This window comes from Solea senegalensis, linkage group LG12 (genome assembly GCF_019176455.1).
Source record: "Solea senegalensis isolate Sse05_10M linkage group LG12, IFAPA_SoseM_1, whole genome shotgun sequence".
NCBI classification, from domain to species: domain Eukaryota; kingdom Metazoa; phylum Chordata; class Actinopteri; order Pleuronectiformes; family Soleidae; genus Solea; species Solea senegalensis.
Window position 1 is genome coordinate 15,439,617 of NC_058032.1, and position 22,086 is coordinate 15,461,702.

The 22,086-nt window shown below is 40.0% G+C and overlaps 1 protein-coding gene across 2 annotated transcripts in view; it reads right to left on the bottom strand.

Annotated features, from left to right (window-relative positions):
• Window positions 1–22,086, bottom strand: part of nrg2b (neuregulin 2b) — a 47,134-nt gene that overhangs the window by 15,487 nt on the left and 9,561 nt on the right. For both annotated transcript variants that reach the window (XM_044040457.1, XM_044040456.1), the window contains exons 2-5: window positions 9,824–9,986; window positions 8,342–8,460; window positions 7,458–7,581; window positions 352–410 (exon numbers count right to left, since the gene is read on the bottom strand). In XM_044040457.1, the coding sequence (XP_043896392.1) occupies window positions 352–410; window positions 7,458–7,581; window positions 8,342–8,460; window positions 9,824–9,986 (465 nt within the window). The remainder of the gene's footprint in view (window positions 1–351; window positions 411–7,457; window positions 7,582–8,341; window positions 8,461–9,823; window positions 9,987–22,086) is intronic.

Genomic DNA, 22,086 nt, shown 5'->3' on the forward strand with positions numbered 1-22,086 from the left:
ATTGATGACTTGTCATTTTGGGGGCTCCTTTAACAACTTTCTTTGTTGTGAGACTTAACATGGACAAACTCTTTGTGTAAAACCTCATGTGTAAATGGCAAAATACCTTGTTCTATTTACCAGAGGAGAACCACAGAGGAACCAGGGGAGACAGGGAGAGGAGGGGGTGGACACAGAGGCATGCAAACTCACTCACACACACACACACACACATTAACTGATCCAATGAACATAACAGGATTGCAAACAAGCATACATACAAACACACACATTGCACTCTCCATCCAACCCCTCCAATGTAGCATGCCATACGTCAGTGGGAAGGAGACAGACAAGAGCAAATGGACATACTGTAGAAACTGGCCATGACGGAGTTTTGACAGCGGTCCCCCGTATAGTCATTGGGACACCTGATGGAGGGAAAACAAGACACATAGGGGGAGGGGGGGGTGTTAAAGATACAGAGGGAAAAGAGAGAGGATAAAACAAGAGGAAAGAGAGGAGGAGAAGTGCACAAGACAGAGGAGAGGGGGAGAGAGAGGAGGGGGAGGAGGAGGGAGACATAAGAGAGCAGAGAGGTGAAGGATTAGAAACAGCACAATCCACCAACTACAGAGAGAGAGAGGAGAGAGAGGGAGAGAGGGAGAGAGAGAGAGAGAGAGAGAGAAAGAGAGATGACCTGCATACCGTGACGTCACTGCCATCAATATGACATCACTGCTACAACTGAGACATCATCACACTCATGAGAGTCACGAGATGGTGATGCAGGAAATAGGAGGGGTCAATCATACAGTCGCTAATCTCTATCCCTCTCTCTCCTCCTCTCTCTCTCTCACACACACACACACACTCGAAACACACAATAGCCCTAAAGTAGATTATAAACATTAATTTTGTCCATTTCTTAATCCAACAAATATATCAATATGGTTACAAAATCCTTACTCCATACATATATATTTGCAGATTAACCTACAGGTCATGAGGACTTCAAAGTGGAAACTTGCTACACAAACAAAAAACAACATCCTCTGCACTATGTGAAGACCACTGTAGTTTCCTGACACCCTTGAAAAACGTTGGGGCGACCTATGTTTATTGCAATCTGAAGTCTTACCATTAGATGTCACTAATTCTTACACCCCGCACCTTTAAACAGTTGTCTGGTTTCTCTTCAGAATTAGGTGGATGATATCTGTGAGAATGTCACATGATACATCGCTGTGGGTTTGGTCCACTGCTAATATAAAGATATCGATTAGAGAAGCTTTAACATGCCTTTAAAATACTTGACATAAATAAATGAATCATCTTATTATCATAGAAATTGTGCTACTGTTATGTTAACAAGCGTACAAATGATTTGCCTATGAGTTCACAATGATACAGCGAGGAGTTATCTGTAGTCAGGATGGTTTTAAATGTGGCTTGAGGTTCAATAAAATTTCAGGAACAATCAAGCAAAATCAAAACAGCATACATTGTTTGCTCACGCACCTGGATCGATGTAGGCTACACTGAAAACAACATCATTACATTTTTGCGTTTGTTGTGGAAGCATCGGGACAATCACATCACAAACCTTCATCTAAAAAAAAACTCCCAAACCAACCTTCTGTTGTTTTGTTGTTGGACACACGTAGCCGAGTTTCACAAATTAAGAGAATGCAAAAGAAAACGCACACATGCACACACACACAGGGGTTCACACAGCTATCCTTTTATGGACACTCCATTCACCTCCATTCATTTGGACAGTCTACTGTATACAAAGTGTTATTCCAAACCTTAACCAGAACCAGTTATTACCTAACCCAAACTTAACCAGTTCCTCAGAAATTAGGTACTGCCTCCTCAGGACCAGGTTTTGGTCTCCATGAGGGCTATTGGTCCTGGAAAGGTCAGTTTTTGACAGAAAAGGTCCTAGATTACATGATTCCAGATTATGTGCAACAGCAGTGTGTGTGCATGTGTGTGTGTGTGTTTTGTTTTCTGGTGCCAAGCATAGGACATATATAAACATGGATTAGTTAGAGTGGTTTCCTCCTGAAGATAACCAGGAAATACAAATATGAATAGCCACTAGCTGGTATCATCAAATAGGCTTCAAAATGGGAATTCAGATTATGAGTGAAGTCACGATCGGTTGCCTCTTGGTGGTAAGCCATCAGTGATACCACGGTGTAAATATAATTTATATTCTGGCCTCAGCCATCAAAGTCACAACATTGGAACTTACTAACAGTTACAACAGTATTTGTGTGTTCCGCTATCTAGTGGAGCCACCGTAACTGCAATGGCAGGTTGCAGTAACTCACTACCTGTCGTTGACAGTGACTTGGAGATTATTGATTAGGTAGTGGCCTCCATTACTGATACAGACACACTTTGAATAGTAAGTATAACACAATTCAAATTTTAAATAACCCTGCCATGTTTCATTAAGTGAAGCACTGTATAATAACATACTGATGTTAATGTAACGTGCTTGCAAAGAGCATCTACTAAGTGTGAAAAACTGATATTATGGAGAAGAAAGACTCAAATAAGGTGAACATGTTGGTCCTCTGCTCGCCCAGCACAGTCGTAGAGAGACACTCTTTCAGAAGTACTTATTTCACTGTCAGTTTGTTTGTTTACAAAGTATATTACTAACTACTGGAGCAGCTGAACAGAAACAGACGCTAAACTGTGCTAAACACAAAGGCAGGTTAAAGAAGACAACTGCACATTCTCAGGGGAAGCTTGATCTCAAACTGCGGGGAGGAACCACCACAGTAATGTTGCCCATCTTCAAATGACGTCCTTAAATATAAAATAAATGTTTCTATAGAGTATGAAATGTCGTGAATTGTGTCTTATAATAATTATATGAATGTCGTGTTTTTTTCCCCAGCCAGGGATAATTGGTTTATTCACTTATCTGCTGTAACTGATGGTAGAGCAGCTTTTACTTCAGTCAAATGAAGAACTGGTATGTACAGATAACTCAACTGCAGTGCACATTATACTATAGATGAATGAATTATACTATAGATGAATCCCAACAACTGATTAACCAAAGTGTAATGGCATTATAGTGTGTGTGCCGCTGCCCTCATTAGTTATTATAGGAAAACACAAGCTCTCTGGCAATTCTCACCCATTCTTTCAGTTTAAAGGACCTTCAGTATACTGTCCATACAGCGAGCTGGGTATCCTTTCCTCCTCTTTCACACCACTAAAGAGACAACTTGCATTTTGAATCAATTACAGCAAAAACCCTCAGAAGAGCCCACTCAGCAATTTCCCATAGAGTTATAAATAGAGCAGAGAGAGGGAGGGAAGGAGGGAGGGAGGGAGAGAGAGAGAGAGCAGAAGCAGCCCTATGCTGATATAGCTTTTACTGTATATCATTCCTTTTCTCTTTTGCCTCTTCTCTCTCTTTCTCTCCCTCCCTCCCTCTCTCTGTCTCTCTCTGTTCTTCTCGTTTCCCGTCGTCTCTCCGTTTCTGTATCTGCCTGTGATGCTTTTGCTTTCCCTTTCTCAAACTACGCTGCTCTGTCTCTGACTCAAACATGAGAAGAAGAAGAAAAAAAAAGCCAGCACACGTTTTGCTCCAGCCAGGTGAATGTAGGCAAAGCCTGTGATTCATTTTGTTACCTTCATTATCCAAAGACTCATCAAATTTAAGAGGAAAAAACACTGATGTCAATGGACATTACGAGCCTGAACTCATGGCATTTTGTAGATTAGATTAGATTAAATGAACTTTATTGATCCAAGAGACTTTGGCATTTCAACCTAGAGCTGATGCTTTCTCTGAGCTGCCAGACGAGAGTTTACAGAGGAGCTTTCTGCAATGCCACATAGAAACTTTAACACAGGTTGAGTTGAATAGTGAATAAGCAAGACATGCCAAGCTTGCAGCTAACCAGTAAGAATGTTTATGTGTTGCTCTCCACTTTAACTTCCACATTCAGTTTTAATCAATGTGCCTGTCTGTATGTGCTGTCCCCCACTTTCACCTACACACTCCATTTTGCAGTGTAGCGGGGTTCCACCTCAAATTTCAGGGATACTAACAATTATTCCCGCCTGCCAGTTATGTGCAGTGCACTGATTTGCAGCTGCTGCACAGATTTGTGAGTTGTCCTCATGTGTGAGTGTGAGAGGGACATCTACATATTTCAGAAGTGAACAAGCAGCACAGGCAGTCTACAGACAGCAGTCTTATTTACATGCTGTTATCCACCGGCCTCAACAGACAGGTCAACAAAGGATGACAGAGCTGAGAAGCTGCAGTAACTCTACAGAAACGGCTGACTGGTCTGCTGCTACCCCCAACTAGCCTGACATTAAATGTGTTAAATATGTCGTGCACAGAAGCCGGTGTACAATCCTGGACATTTTGTGCCCCCTAAATTTCCCTGTACACAGCTCACAGTGCTTGTATGCACCCTCTCGAACAAAGTTTTCTGCTTGTCAGCACCATGAACAAAATCCAGATTTATCCTTCAGCAATGACCAGAAGGTACATCAGATGAGTGATAGAGAGAAATTAGGAGAATAAGAGAGAGAGGGAGAGAGAGAGGGGGAGAGAGAGAGAGAGAGAGGGGGGGAATGCAGAGTGCTCATCTCCAGATACATTTCTAGCAGATATACTGTATACAGTTGTACAGAAACGTAACAGCAAAGCTCTTGATCGTACACGAATATACGCACCATCTGCTATCCACACTGTCAGAGGAAATGTTTGCGACACATCTACAAAATGACCCAGTGTGTATGTCAAACTGGAAGTGAAAGATTACAACCTCTAATCTAAAATACACACACTTCACTGAGTGGAAAACAAAAAGGACTTAAGCTCACAGTGTTGGTTAAACTAACGCTTTAGAGGCAGAATCGGTTTGCATGTTACAACAACGCACTGAGCTAAAAGCTATACTGTACAATTTAATGTGTGCCTAGGCAATGTAACCAAGTAATTATTAATACGATGCCATATTCCTACATTCATTCCTGTTTTTGCACTCACCCACCTGTAAATCTTTCTAGAGGAAGTGAGGGAAGTGAGGTACTCTTCAGTTTTTGTCAGTTACTTCTGTGCACCTGGACACACAGGGTAGCAGTGGCTAGCATGTTTGCCTCACAGCAAGAATGTCATCGATTTGAATCCTGGTTTTGACCAAGGGCATTGCTATGTAGAGTTTGCATGTTCTCCCTGTGTGCCCAAGAGTTCTCTCCGGATACACCGTTTTCCTCCCACGGTCCAAAAACATGCATAAATTGTTCATTAGGTTAAATGGAGACAATAAATTGACTGAATTTGAGAGTGAATGGTAGTTTGTCTTTGTATGGACTGGTGAACTGTCCAGGGTGAACCTCCTGCCTTTCGCCCTATGTCAGCTGGGATTAGCTCCAGTCTCCCTGCAAACCTCATGTGGAGGATAAAGCAGTAGACAATGAGGCTTAAATGCACTTCTCAGAACAGATTTGAAAACTCTCAGAAATAATTGTTCAAACTCCACAATCATAATAATCATCATGATCAAAATGTATTCTCTGTTGAATAGTCTGAACCCCAAAACATCCAGGCATTGATTCAGGGTGTAAGTCATTACATATTTAATTGTTTGTCATATTCTGTCAGGTATATTTTTCTATACTATACTATACTGTACTGTACTGTACTGTACTGTACAATACTATACTATAATGTACTATACTATATAATAGTATACTATACAATACTATATTATAGTATACTATATAATACTATACTGTGCTGTGCAATACTATATAATACTATACTGTATGATACTGTACTATACTATATTATAGTAGAAGTATTCATATGTTTATGTGAGCTTGTGTGACATATGTTGTCAGTCAAATCTGAAAAACATAAAGAAGATGGACAGTCTGAATGATGAGGATTTAGTGGAGTCTTTCTTTTAGAACAACAGTCAGTTCTTTTACAGCAAAAGCACTAAGAACATTTCATAAACTGCAAACTGCAAAACTGAGCATGTCACAAAAACATGATCACACGCATGTGTGTGTCGACTATGGCTAAGGGAAAAGACACCAAAATGAAAACAAACTTCGTATTAAATATGAGTCCAGGAAGAGAAGGGTAACTTTGCAGGGTCACCTTCATCTGGACACTTTGAACTACTTCCTGCCACTGCTGAGCAGCTCTTTGTTACTCTCCATGTCTAAAGCTGCATTCAAATGTCAACTCAAAATTGAGGGAAGTTGTGTTCAAGATATCCACAACTCTGAACTTAATAGGTTGTGAATATGACGGGGGAGTGTCGAGACAGGAACATGGCACGACACAGAGTATACTCAAAATGACCACATCACATCACCATCACTTTCATTAGCAACTCTTGCTACAACGTCTCATAGCTACCTCCAGCTCCAAGCATCACGCCAACCCACAACCAAACAGTGAAGAAGATAGATGTTAGTTAAACGTTTACCAGAAAAGAGAGAATGGTATGAAGTGAAAAGACACAACAAAATCAAAAATTATTTGAAAAACATCAGGTATATGGTTTCGTGACAACTCAGTGTCCATGCTTCAGTGCTCTGAACCATTTCTCAAAATCAAATTAAAATAATCAGATTTTATCTGATGTTAAAATTATCAGACCATTTAGTAAATGCTACAGAAAATAAAGGGTTAATTCACACAGGTGGCAATGATTTGATGTGATATTCAATTCAATTTCAATTTAATCTTTATTGCAGACTCACAGGAGGTCCATAGAATAAAAAATAAAATAAAATAATAGACAAAAAAACATTGACAAAAAACTATGATACTGAGCAATTTGAGTGAAGACAAGCCAAGTAATTTTTTTACTAATAACTGAATGAGATGAATAATAAAAATTGTGCTCTACTAACTTTGCTTCACTATGTGTCCTCAGCATTCCGAGCAGTTTGTGATCACATACCAACCGAGTGACCAACAACACAGACGACACCTTGTATACAATTTCCACTTTTCACACCAGTGTCAGCAACGTGACAGAATTTCCTCACTTTTTGATGACTTTTGCTCACCACAAGCATTTTCTGAGGCGCCGTGACAACTTCGCAAACCTCACTCACTGTAAACTACAGCAATCCTTTTGGAGAAGGACTCCACATACTTTAAATGCATGCAGACACAATGTCTGGGTCAATACTTGAGTCTGTGACAATTGGTAAAAACTATTAGATATGACACAATGTCCAGGTGGACAGAAGGTGTACACTGATCAGCCACAACATCCAAAGCAGGTATCTGTTTTGATGTTGTGGCTGGTCAGGGAACAGAACAGAAGACAAGGTAGTGCAGTGACCAGTGACAGAGTGTCTGAGAAAGATAGAGGAAGAGAGGGAGGGAGGAGAGACAGGGGGAGCAACTACACAGTGATGACTGAGGGGGGGGACTCAGTGAACAACACACTTACTTGCAGGACAGCTGGTTAATACCATGTATGAAGTAACAGTCTCCACCGTTGACGCAGTAGGTCTTCTCCGTCTCGTTGCAGCGCCTCGCATGACTCACACCTGGAGACGGGGTGGTGGTGGTCACTAGAAGAGGACAAACAACAACAGAATGTCACACTGTGGTGTTCAGAAATGATGGCCCTTTTACTGTAGTACTGGCTCAGACATTCCAAATGTAGTGAATATCAAATTAGGACAAATCTCTCGAGTCTCCACTTCTGGGTTTAATGAGTGGAAAGAGCCGGGTACAGTTGGCTACACTTCCTACCCACACATCGAGTACACACCTGTAATAACAACTCTCAAGTCTTTGTTAAAATATAGAGTGATCAAATTTTACTGACCAGAACAAGAGTAGACACACCCACTGGATGTTAGGATAAGGACCGAGAATCTCTCACGAAAAGACTCTAAATATGTAAAAAAGTGAGGCTTAAGAATAAAGTATTAAAGGTCCAGTGTGGAACATTTAGGACAGTTTATTGGCAGAAATTAAAAATAGTACCCATAAGTATGTTTGTGTAGGTAGATAATTGCTATAGAATAGACTTATGTGTACTTTAGGCAAGGTCTTGTCATCTTACACAACAACGTTCCCAACAAACAAACCAGTCAGTGTGTATTTTGTGTTCTTAAACGAATGCTTACGATGCAAATGAGGCAGAATGTTTGTGATACGCTATGGCCACCGTAGTTTAGAATCAGATGTCACTAATTCTTAGACACTGGACCTTTTAAAAAAGAGGGGGGGTTGATATTGATGCACAATAATAAAGTAGATTAGCTTAATGGTAAACTTGTTTAACACAGACGGACAGACAGACAGACACATAGATGTTCTCACGGATCTGCACGCTGATTATACTCGTGGTGTTTTCTTGTCCTAGTGAGTTTTGAGCCACACAGGTGTAGTTGCCAGAGTCTTCCACACGGACACGAGTGATTTGCACCTTTGAGTTTTTTCTTTAGTGAAACAGAGAGAGAGAGAAACAGAGAGAGAGAGAGCAAGAGAGAGAGGGTGACACAGAGCAGATAAAAAGACACTGTCATGTATTATTGTGTTAAGAAAGCAGCATAGTCTCTCTCTGACTGGGAAAAGAAATTGAATTTTCATTTCCAGCCCAGAGAAGCAAGAAAGTGATGGTTATGTACAAATGTTTATTGTGATTGGCCAGCAAAGTTAATATAGTGGACAAGTATTAAGAGGCAGAGACACTGCTTTTACCCTGTAGTGTAGGAACAAAGAAAACACAACCCACACCTAAAGGTGGGACAGAATCCCTCCAGACTCTGCTTCAGGAGAAAATGACAGTTAATCAGAAAATAAGATTAAAGATTTGAATATGTGTTTTGTTCATTTTGTAGCCATGGATTAATACAGAATATATTGCAACTTAAAATGTGCATTTCAGTCAATTAAACAGTTGCAAATATTAAACAAGGGTGGACTTCAATTTATAGCAGGTAGGTTTATACACTGCATGTCAGCTATAGCTTTGTTTCTGCACATTTAGTCTATATTAATATCATTATGCAAAAATCATACAACTGCACATCGACAAACACACTCTTATTTATTTTGTCTGATTATCTTTCGCTTTCCTTTTTAAATTTTTTCAGCACAGAGGAGGGACAGAAGTCTGTCTCTCTCTCAGATAACTTGATTTACATTATATAATATTATTATTATTATGGAATTATTGATAAACAATGCCAAAAGATGCCAAATATCTTCTTCTTTTTTTTTTAAACACCCACTTGATTGGGCTTTAATGTACTTCTACACAGAGGAGTTTGGCTCACATCTCTTGCAGTGAGGCTGTTCCAGGAAGGTATCACTTCATGGCCAAAGTGGAGCAGAAGAGATTATAGCAACCAATGACTTTCCCAGTGTACCTTTGATCATGTGGGTGTTGTACTGAAAAAAAAAATGTGCACAAGCTGTAGCTAAAAACAACACAACAAAGCTGTGAAATTGCAGGCCATAAAACCAAAACAGTGCACTAAAAGTCACTCAAATATCATTCCCTCCAAGGTACAAATGAGGATGTGATTTGTGTCAATATTACTGTAATTATCAAATACAGACAATGCAGATCTGCCTTGTTTACTCATTGCAGATGTATAAACGTTTATGGAAGGCAAACAGCAGGTACACATTGTTTCTTTCTAAAGGGTTTAGTAAAAAAAAGTTGAATCCTAGTAGGACCTAAAGCATCTAATTTGAAGAACCAGTCATCTGACGACTTTTGAATATCTGAAATTCATTGTTGACCTAAGTGTGGAGACTGACTATTAACGATGCTATCCCGCGTGATAGACTCACTTGTTGGTCTTTATTTTGAGGTCTCTTCCTCTCTGAAGCTCGTGTCCATCTTTGTACCAGCGGAAGGAAGGACTGGGATTCCCCGACGCCTCGCACTTCAAGTACAGCTTGTCCCCTTCTACCAGAGACTGGCCTCGCATCAGCCGGAGCTTAGGAGCAGAAGCTGGACGGAGAGAGACAGAGACACAGAGAGAGAAAGAGAGAGACAGAGAGAGACAGAGAGAGAAAATCAAAGCTTGCATTATTGCAATTAACTTAAGACATTCAACTAATCCATTAAAGTGACTCAATGTGTGTGTGTATCTCTTGCAGGCTGTCAGGTTGAGGCACCAGGTCACACACACACACATGCACACACACACACACACACACACACACACACACACACACACACACACACACACACACACACACACAGTAGAAGGTACAGAAATATTTAAGCTTTAACCAATTCCAGGTTTTGCCAAAAAAAAAAATCTGCATTATAATGTCTGCTTTCAATGGATTGTATTTTGACAGGAAACATTCAGTAAAAAAACAGACACGAGGATGACATGGCCTGAACATGAAGCGAAGACATGGCATTTGTACGTCTTAGTCCACAGACCTGACTGATTATAGATCTCTGAACTACTGCACACATGCCAGGTCTATTCAGCCATTCACAACTATCAGGTGATGTGCTGGCTATACACAACAACCAAACCAATCAAACTTTGACAGGCAGGATTTCCTGCACTGACGCCAAAAGAGACAACAGAAATTGCAAAAATGGATGTAGCCGTCCATGATATGTCAAAGTAACTGCTCTTAATGTCAAGTGACATGTGCTTTTGACGAGCATGGAAAAAGTGATAATGGATGCTAACAGCCACCACCACTTACAGACAAGATAGCTAGAAAGTGGACATAAATGGTGATTTTAAATCTATCTAAATATACTGTATTTATATACACAGTAGACACAAGTAGAACCTAAATGAAGCACCCTCCAAACAGCTGACACTTATGTAAGTAGAATTTGGGTATTATTTTAATAAACAGCACATCCTTAAAGCCCGTTTCCACATTCTGGGTCATGTCACAGACTTAACATACAGACACACCAAAGTGAATCATCTTGACATCACCAATCTTGATCTCTCTGTGTCTCTTGAATTTTCTTGAATAAGATGCCTGACACGTCAGAACGGGGCCCTCACCTTGATGTACTTCCTGTATCTCAAACCCTAAAAGCCGCATCAGTCAGTCAACCACTGACAGCTATCACACAACGTTAAATTGCCATAAATCTACCATTTTAGTCAAATCTTTTCAGAGAAAAACGCATGGTTAAACCCACTGCACACTACCTTCCCTGCACCAACCAGCAGATGGACAACGTTGGTGACTCTAGTTTCTGAGCATAGTGGAGGGAGCAGTGAGAGAAAGAAAGAGCTAGAAGAGTAGAGGATACAGAAACAAGACTTGAAATAGATGCTAATGTCACTCCATGTCTGCTGAATCTGTATTTAAGCAACTGTTTGTGTTCTCTCACAGGAAACATTCTGTGTGCAAATCACATTTAACACATGGATCACTTACGTGATCCTTTAATACTATGGCAAAGAACTCAGTCTTTACTCCCTTTAATCTGGCATAACAAACTATATTCTTTGGGACAATGAGCAGCCAGCTCGCTTTCTGCAGAAGACACTAAGGAAATCATGGAAACTGTAATCTAATAACAATGCACCATATGTGGAAAAAAAGATTTTCAATGTGGAAGGGGCAACTCTAGTACAGTACAGTACATTTATACATAAAATGACAAATTATCTTTGGAACAATAAGATTTGTTTGTGTAGCATGTTTCAAAAGCAAGTGCCTCACAGTCTGTAAATAAACTAGATTAAATAATCAACAATAAAATGCGACCAAACAAAATAAAGCATGCAAACAATGTGAAAATCTTTCAATGTTACTGATTTTGTCTCCTCAGATTGATTGTTGATAAAACAGCTTTCATGTCAAAGTCCACATGAGTTATGATGTCTGAATACAGAATAGTCAGTCAGTCATTATCTACCGCTTTATCCTCCAACAGGGGGTCGCGGGGGGTGTTGTGCCAATCTCAGCTACCTATCGGGTGATAGGTGGGGTACACCCTGGACAGTTCGCCAGTCCATCGCAGGGCCACACACAGCTAGAGACAAACAACCATTCACTCTCACACTCACTCCTAGTGTCCAATTCACCTAATCCCCACATTGCATGTTTTTGGACTGTGGGAGGAAGCCGGCACGCAGCCACGCACACACGGGGAGAACATGCTCTTGTTCCCACCGGGGCTCGAACCCGGGTCTTCTCGCTGCAAGGCGAGAGTGCTAACCACTATACCACCGTGTGGCCCGAATACAGAATAGTATTGCTAATAAAATCCACTTGTTGGCATATTTGTATCATTTCACTGTGACAAAGCAGCACAAGACAAACAAGAACAGACAACATAGTATCTGTCACTTTTCTGAAACCAGGGGTTCATTTACATTTTTGTGAAAGTGGGAGTGATGTATTCAAATAAAATTTAAGTCTCTGCAAATTGGAATGTATGCAAACACACACATACACACACACACACACACATACACATGTAGGAGGTTAAGACACACAGGAGTGGGAGGAGAGGACAGACGAATCATCCATACATCCAACTTCCATCATCTATTCATCATTTCCTCAAAACTACCTCTTTATCTTGTCCTTCTCAAGGTTCTGTGCAAAATTATAGCCGCTATACCCCATTCCCACGATTCAAAACAAACAAACAACACAAACACATCACAACAGTCTCCGAGCACAAACACGACACAACACTTCCACAACTGTCAAATTATTAGCGTAATACAGATGATAATTACATTTCCTAAAGAAATGCAAGTCAAAAAATTTTACAAGGTTGGAGCAGGAGAGCTACTGATTTTTCAATTATTTTATTTTTTGTTTTTCTTAATAAAATAAAATGTTTCTTCTTTTGTGGTTGAGCGCATTTCAAACCTCATGACATTTGTATATTTGAGCTATAGCTGAAATATTTCCATTTACCTACAATCAATAATTGCAAATTGGGGAAATTTGCCATTACTGTACATTAATTTCTGCTGTATTCACTTTCACATCTCAGCATGTCATCCACATTTAACCTTGATACTAATTACGCCAACCAAAGTGGGCTTTTGGGTGAAACTTTCCTTTAAAAAAACGGATTGGTTCTTGCTGTAAGCTTCAGAAATCCAACCAGGTGGATGTAGAAATGGTCCCATTAGCTTCTAATGCAAATTCACTGTCTAAAAACAAATTAGACAGCAAGTTATTTATTCAGGGCGGAAATAAGACACATATTTTTTCTTGCTTTGAGAACATGAAGACTTACACAAGACAAGTCATTCAAGAACAGGTTAGACTTGTCACCTGGTGAGTCATGAGTGAGACTGTCAAGCCTTTGTAGAAATAAGTGTGGAAAGGCATGAACCTGGTTAGCGATGAGCTCATTCCTCTCTGAGATACTCTCCTCAGGCAACATGGAGGTTTTTCTCAGCTTGGGAATGTTAGCTGAAAACCAGAAGGAAATTACCCTTCATGGATGTGACAGCCACATTTCATGGGTGCGACAGTGTCGAATTGATTGAATCACTGCAAATTCCCACTCTGATTTTAACCCATTTTAAGCATATGATATAATTCCTCTGGTCACTTTGGGTATTCAATCGTCCTTTTGAGTTTGTCCTTTGAAAGTGTTTGAGTCTACGCTGTAGTTACAAATCAGACGACAAACTTCTGATGGTCATGATCAAAGAGCTTCCTTATACTCAGTACAGTATGGATTGATCAGTGCAGATCTTCACCAGTCTTAGATGTGATGATTTAAACATAAATTATAAATAAATTCTGCTCAGGCTATAAAACACACAGGCAACCTTTCTACTCTCCCCACTGTTGCTGCTTTATGTTCCAACACCAAATCACAAATGCTGAGGAGGAGGAATTCACCGTGAAGGATTCTCCAAACTACTCTCTCTGTCTCTCTATGCCAGAAACACATCAGCACATATAAAGTACATTAGGGTGTTGGACAAACGACTCACTTTTACTGCATTAATTACCAAATGACCAAATACATGTTAATAGCAGAAATGTGCATTAACATCTGAGAGTCCCTTCATTTCATAAAATCATTTTATTATTGTAATTCAAAATAAATGCGTCACCTTAAAGTTACATTACCAAACAAAATTGTTTTATTATACCCATGCTGACATACATTTTGACAGCCAAGTCCAGGTTGAAAAGGGAACTTGGCTTGTAACTGGTGGGTTGCCCGGTTCGAGTCCACACCAGGGCTGGGGTTCCCCTGAGCAAGGTACCCAGCCCCCATTACTCCCCGGGCACAGTGGCTCCCCACTGCTCCTAATTCTAGGAAGGTTCCTAGTAAAGGACGAGTTAAATGCAGAGAAAGAATTTCCCTAAGGGATTAATTTAAGTGGGGCCACACGGTTGGTGTAGTGGTTAGCAGTCTAACCCCCCGCGACCCTCATGCGGGGAATAAAATGGTAGAAGATGGACGGATGGATTAAAAAAGTATAATAAAAAAATAAGCACTTTTGGCATTTTGAGGACATGAGGGTGATTCATAACCATTTCCTGTTTATGAATATGGTTCCGTTTAAGCCTAACCACAGTATACACTGTGGTAACATAGGTATAATTAGAAAAAAAAAGATTTCCCTCATAGCATCAACATCTTCTCTAACAAAACCAAAATGACAAGGTGATGGGTTAAAACAGTGGATGTTCTGTACTGTAATATTCATTGAAACTCATTGTGTTGCAGTGTAATAACACACAGGACATATCTATATATATATATATATATATATATAAACAAATATATATATATATGTATATATATATATATATATATATATATATATATATATATATATATATGTATACATGTATATATGAAAAGTTTTTATCAAAGCGAACACCTCTTATTTAGAGATCAAGGCAATAAATAAAAGTGTTTTAATATAGTGTGCGTCACATCCAATGTCTACGTCAAACGCAATATTAAAAAGCCTGGACAAACTTGTGTTTGATATTATGTGAAGCCATTCCACATCACTTAAATGCACTAATGTGTACATGAAGAAGTACATTTGGAGTCCTGTCCATCTTTGGATCCACATATTTACTGTTTATGCCAGGCAGGTTTTCTCAAGCATGAACTACATACAACCCAAATATAACTTTACTTATTTCAAAGTGGGTTGATTTTAATTTCATCAATTTGCCACAAACAATAAAAGGACTGGGTCTACACAATTCTGTGTTTTATTTTTGTCTCCAGAGGTTGGGTATAAACGGCAATGTAATGTCAACAGGTTTCTTTTTGTAGTTCTTAAATTTCATAAATGCAACAAACTACTGTTCTTTTATATGTATGTATGTATGTGTATGTATATATATATGTATATAAATGCAACAAACTACTGTTCTTTTATATGTATGTATATATATATATATGTATATATACACACACATATATACATATACATATATGTGGTGTATATGTTATTGTCTTCAATTTTCTTTCTTACAAAACATAACTCAAGAATGCCATTTGGCTGTGTGGGAAAGTGATGTTTGTGAGAATACATGGAGCATGTTCACTTTCTATTTGCAGGATAAACATGTATTATATCAAATATAGTATCAGTGCAACCTTTTACAAAAGTATAGTCCATTTGACACTGCAGTAGCAAGTAATGTGGGCAACAAAATTACATTTTAGTATGTGAGGTCTACCCAGAACAGAGTAAATGGGGAGGTTTTTTTTACTTGTGAGCTTTTACCTATAAAACTATTAGTACACAGACTGGAGAACATCCAAGTGAGCTAATAAATCCTACGGGCCCCATCAAAACCTCTTCTATGATCTCGCCTATTTATGGCAGCGCTGCTTGCCAACAGGTACACAAAAAAATACTGTAATGAAAATAAGATAAATATAAACTGACTCCATTTGAAAATGTTGTGTTTGTGACTGCGATTTGGTCTGATGAATCGCTGGACAGCAAACATTTGAAAAAAGAATCCTACCCAAGCTTTGGTTATGTATAAAAGGAGGAGAGTGTGTGTGTGTGTGTGTGTGTGTGAGAGAGAGAGAGAGAGAGAAAGAGCCTCACGAAGACAATTAGGGTAGATTCACACATCCCACACAGCACAGGCACCAAGCAAAACAGAACAAGTCTAATTCTGCAGCTACACATAGATACAGATTTTCCACAGCACAGAGCATATGCATGACAACGTGTGACGCACACATGTGCACACGTGTATTTCACTGTATGCACTGAAGGATATGTGAGGTTCTCGCTCTATCTCTCTCTCCATCCTCTTTTCTTTCTGTGTGTGTGTAGTGCAAGTTGCTGATCCAGGCCTTCTGTATATCACTGAGTGATGGGAGGATTCCTCAGTGAAAGCACAACAGGGTGGGGGTGGGTGTGCAAGGAGCCACAAATGGACAGCAGTATTTGGCCAATAGCCTGTGACCAGCCTGCTCCACGGACCAATCACACATGACCAGTGCTCCCATTAGCCGTCCATCAAGAGGTCCTTCTTCCAAGGTCAGCTGATGCTCCCTCTCTCTCCTCCCACTCTTCGCCTTCTCTCTGACCAGAAAAGCAGGCATCAACTAAACTAATCTAATTTCTTGCAAATCATGATCCAATAACAGGAGGTGACATGGAAGCCAAACCATTTAGCTGTGTTCACAGACAGGTGAGGGAGTCTGGGAAGGCATGGCCCCAGCAACATGCCTGCACACATGGCCTCAGCGTGCGTGTGTGTGTCAGCTGACAGACCATTGAGACAGTGTGCAAGTACATTCATAAAATGTACAAAGACATGTGGAGAAGAAATTGTGTGTGCGAGAGAGAGAGAGAGAGAGAGAGGGAGAGATAGCATGCCTGCATGTGTGTCCATGTATAAAAGAGAGTAGCTCCTTCCATCTCATTCTCCGATCAGTGTGATTTCTGCAGCGCACAGCTGTCACCATGGAAACCAGGGAGGGAGCAGGAGATAGAGATAGAAAGAGAGAAAGAGAGAAAGAGAGATAGAAAGAAAGAGGATACAAGACAGAAAGAAATGGGAAAATAAGATTGAAAAAAGGAGAAAGAGAGTGTGTGTGTGTGTGTGTGGGAGAGAGAGAGTGAGAGAGAAGGGAGACAAAGAAAGAGAGGGAAGAGAGAGAGAGGGATGAGCATTGGTTGTTGTATGATAGCAGCCACAACAGGCCTTCATGCAGTATCACCCAGCTAACCTCTGCACAGCAGCAACACCAAGCCCAGGGCAACCCTGCATTTGTGTGTGTGTGTGAGTGAGAGAGCGAGAGAGAGAGAGAGAGAGAGAGAGGAAGAGAGAGAGAGAGAGAGAGAGAGATTTATTGAGATACCCTGTTGTGGACACACAGAAACACACACACACACCCTGACTTGACCTTGTCTCTGATCGCTGGTGTTGTGCATCGGTCTATTGGCTGCAGTACGATCTATTTAGGTATAAATACAGTGTTCAGATTCAACAAAAATTTGTTTTACACACACACACACACACACAGAGTATCCTGCTCTAAACGTACAGTCAAGCCTTTTGTAAGATACAGAGGGAAGGGAGTGGGTGTGAGAAAGTCAGAGAGATGGTTTGACAGAGAGAGAGGTGAAGAAAAGGAGGAAGGACAAAAACTGAGAGAAACTATGTATGGAGAGATGCGTTTAAAATGGATAGATAGATAGATAGATAGATAGATAGATAGATAGATAGATAGATAGATAGATAGATAGATAGATAGATAGATAGATAGATAGATAGATAGATAGATAGATAGATAGATAGATAGATAGATAGATGATGTGCAGAGTTGGTAATGAATAGTTAATGAAGGGCTTGCGGGCAGAGCGGTGGCAAAAAGCTATTCTCTCAGTCTCTTCTTTCTCCTCCTCCTCTGTTTTTTTTTCTCAGGGCTGGGAGTCGTGTGCAAGTCATTCTGCTCCCCACCTGTCCTCCATTTATCTTTTGCCTTCTATCTCTCTTCCTGCCCCTCTTTCTCTCCACTTTCAAGTGTCCCTCCTTCTCCTCCATCCATTTTCTCACATCTCTGTCTTTCTCTCGCTCACCTCTGCCTCCTGTCCTGTATTTATACATCACGATCTGTCGCCTGTCCTGCCTGTGTCTTATCTTCCACCCCTCACCCCACCATTTCTCACCTCTCATCACTCCCATCAACCTAACCCCTTACACATGCACACTTTCACCATTAACTGCAGGCTTGTACAGCAGACGAACACATCAGCTCTCCTGATAAGAGGATTGGGGTATTGATCACATCCATCCTCCATGAGGACAGCATCTTTGTCTGGCCTCTCAAAGGTAGGCTGTTATAGAAAGATGACCCACACTGCAGCTTTAAAAGACAAACAAATGATGGTGACGTTTGGGTTGTGTGGTGTACACCAGGGTTTTAGACCAATGCATGTCTCTTTTTGTCCATACAAGCTGACATTCCACTGTTACGCAGAGCTTCGCATGCTTTACTGACGACTTGAATAGTAATCTAGCATTGCTTACAAACGCAAAACCCAGGACTTACTGAGGCCATACAGTCCGCTAGACTCTGTACGATTGGGGACAACTGGGGGTTGCAACCTTCAGCCAGGCTGAGTTTGCTTTCACACTGCACTTTAGTGAAACTAAACCTTTTGAATAACATATTCCCCTCCTCACCTGAGGCGGCACTGCATCATGAATTACTGAAGGCGAAGACAAGCAACAACAAGAAACAATCTTGACAACAATGAAGAAGAAAACTCGCTCATCTTTGGTTAATGCAGGGCAACATCTGTTTCTGCCACATGAGAGTAAAACATGGAGCTGTATCAAATCCTAACGGTTTTGGTTTTTTTAATTTTGTTTCATGCAAACATACTACACATATACGCTGCAACAATGGCCTCAATGACCTTAGTTGTAGTCTGCTTCCTGCATCTGGTTCACTTAAACCGGGGTTCGGATGTGCATTCACACCCACCCAAACGAACCAGACTTTCCGAGTAAACAAACTAGGGTTCGATTAAGAAGGGCTGGTGTGAGTGTACGCTGTTGTCCTGTAATACAATTATCCTTTAGATGTTCTCTGCCTGCAGCCTATTACAGCCCAGTCAACTTCCTGTGATTACAGTAACTGACGAGAGTGAAGGAGGAAGTCAGGTGACATAATTAGTCTGTAAGGATGGGTCTTCAAAACACATAATCTAGTCCATGTTGCTTCCTTTGACCATGACCATTATAAACATTTATCTGTGTCTGTAGGGAGTCATCCAGGTCATAGTATCTCCATGAGTGTAGCTGGTAGACAACTGAACTTACTGCTGCTTTCTGGAACGTAGGTGTTACACAACTAGACATGTTGGAACAACTCAATAAATCCATTTGTCTAAAATCTACACTCATGAATATATAACGTGTGTTTAATGTTGCACAAACAATCGTAGAGACCTCTGACCTTACATACATGATTGAGGTTGGATGTAGTATGAGTATATTAAATGAAACCGCTATTATTTACTGAAACTGAGATATCTTGATGGGTAAGGGTTACAGTAAGATCTCAGCAGGGCTAAATACAGTGTTGTTAACACACAGAACAAAGTGCTTCTTTGAAATAAAAGCCAAGTTGTAATAACCCATGCAGTGTTTCTGCAACAGGCTTCACAGATCAGAGCTCGAGTTAAGTGCATACAAACCCCTGTAGAAATGCAGTATGTGCTTTTTCTTACAACACTAAAGGACTGATTAGTGTTTCTTTTTCTTTCACAAGTCCCAGCGACTGAAACCTTTTCTTGCTTTTACTGACTACCTCTAATGTGGCCTGTTAGACTGAATCTAAAAGAGCACGCATCTTTCTTTTTGTTTTTCTTCGAGATCATTTGGGAGAATTTTGTGCCTTCACAACGCAGTCCTCAATACACGTAAAAATAAGTGACGGGTCACAAGTCAGATGTTACAGTGAAGCTCTGTGCTGTTAACTCCTAATCTATCAGCCCAATTTCAGTTTACTTGATACAATGTGTTCCAGCTTTGCACAAATCACTTAGATTCTTTGTCTGTTTGGCTTGCTTTGTCTCACTACATGGGCATAGTAAACAGTGAGACAACTACTGTTTACAGTGAGGGGGGGCTCAATTTAAAAGGGCTATATATAAGTTACATAACACTGCAGCCATAGTGTTTGGGGAGTGTTGCCCTTGTTGTTTTCTGAAAGATGGAAACAAAGAGCCGTACTGATGCACATACACATGTATAAATGTATAGCCGTGTGTTTTACTTTTTTATCAAACCCTATTTGGTAAATTTGTATGCGTTAGCAACAGGCGGAGATTATCACATCACGAGAGAAAAGCGACAAGGCGACAATAACGGAGTGTATAATTTACATAACATACTTTAAATAGCCAAAGACAATTATGAGAGACAGAGACATTTTTTAGGGGGTATCGAGGCCAAAAATTACAGTGGAACATGTGAACAAACTGGCCGTACTACTGTCATCACAGAAGCCAGTATTTCAGTATTTCATGTTTCCTTAATCCCTGATGACATACTGTGATCATTGTATGACTTCATACAATATATTTCTTGCAGACTTTACCTTTTAAATTTCACATACAGCGGGTGCATTTGAGTTTGACCTATTTCTAGTTTACATGTTCACTGGAGCAGAAATGTCTCCGATAAAAACAGTGTCACAATCCTCTTGGACTTTTTCCTTGATTGGCACTACTGTGCACTGAAGTCCCACTGGCTTTCCCATATCCACTCGAACCCACAGAGTGCACTGACAAAGGTTTATTGAGGATTAAATCTGCACTTGGCAACTTTGCATGTTGGCAGCACCAAACAGTGGTGACAGGACCCAGTTTGTGATGTTTAAAGCTGTAATGTAACCGCGGTAAGCTGATCCCTGCATCCTGCCAGTCAGAAATGCAACCAAAGATTTATTATGATTGAACCAAACATTTAATGGGACAGAGTGCTCAGAGTGCTTTGTATGTCACTCTTATTAACTTTGTTTTGTCATTTTCTCTTGCTGAGTAGAGACCATACTTTTTTCTCTTCTAGACTGATAAGGTATTGCTGGTTTATGGTAAAAGGAGTAATTTGACTTCTGACGTCCTCTTGAACCTGCTCAGAGGAAACCGGGGTGCTACAATTGCTAGCTACTGTTAAATTAATTAAAATTATCAGCTTTCAGTAATCATTTATATAACTCTGAGTGATACGGGGAACAAGAGTAGAGATAACTGCACTCTGTCTCAACCTCCCTATTGCAGTCAAATGCAGCCTATCTTGGACAGCTACGGCTGATTTTACAACATGATTATAATAAAAGATAATATAACTAGTGAAGAGCAGTGGAGCACAAATCCATACCCACAGCTGAAATATACAGTGTTATACTGGTTTCCAGGTGACACATGGCAGATAAATGGTTGACACTATAATAAAGACAGACAGTAGACCTTAGCAAACGGGGTTTATAAAGGCATTGAGACAAGGACTACAACCCTGAACACATTGTAGTAAAATACCACAATAAGCTTCTGTTATTTTACATCTGTGGAGATAATTTATATACTCAACAAACCAGTTTTTTATGGTATAGATTTGTTTCTGTTGACTGAGTTGGTTTTCCCTAGAAAATGTCAGTGTCCGAAGGTTTTTGTACCTAAATTACTGAGTCGTTTTCCAAAAACAAATCTATGTTTTTGTGAAGTGTGTTGAATGATTCTCATCCTCGGTAGGAACCAACAGGCTTGCCATGTACACAGAGACAATCCAAAGAACCAGCAGATGGACATCTTTTCATGTGCGAAATACAAACATATAGACAAAATCTGCCACGTTATTAGAGGAATCATGTTTTCTCTGCCTAATTGTTATTAGCTAAAAAGGAGCATGTCATATCATTTTACAAACTCATAGTTTTAGAAGTTCTGATGCATTTCCCATGTACACCACCAGAGATATGCACTATTTTACTTTGGTGTGGAGAGAAATGAGTCCATATGAATCACAAGAGTTGCTAGAAAACAAATAATATAACTCAAAATCTTGAAGTTGAAGCAAAAATTTTTTTTTTTTTTATCACTTAGAATTAGTGAAAA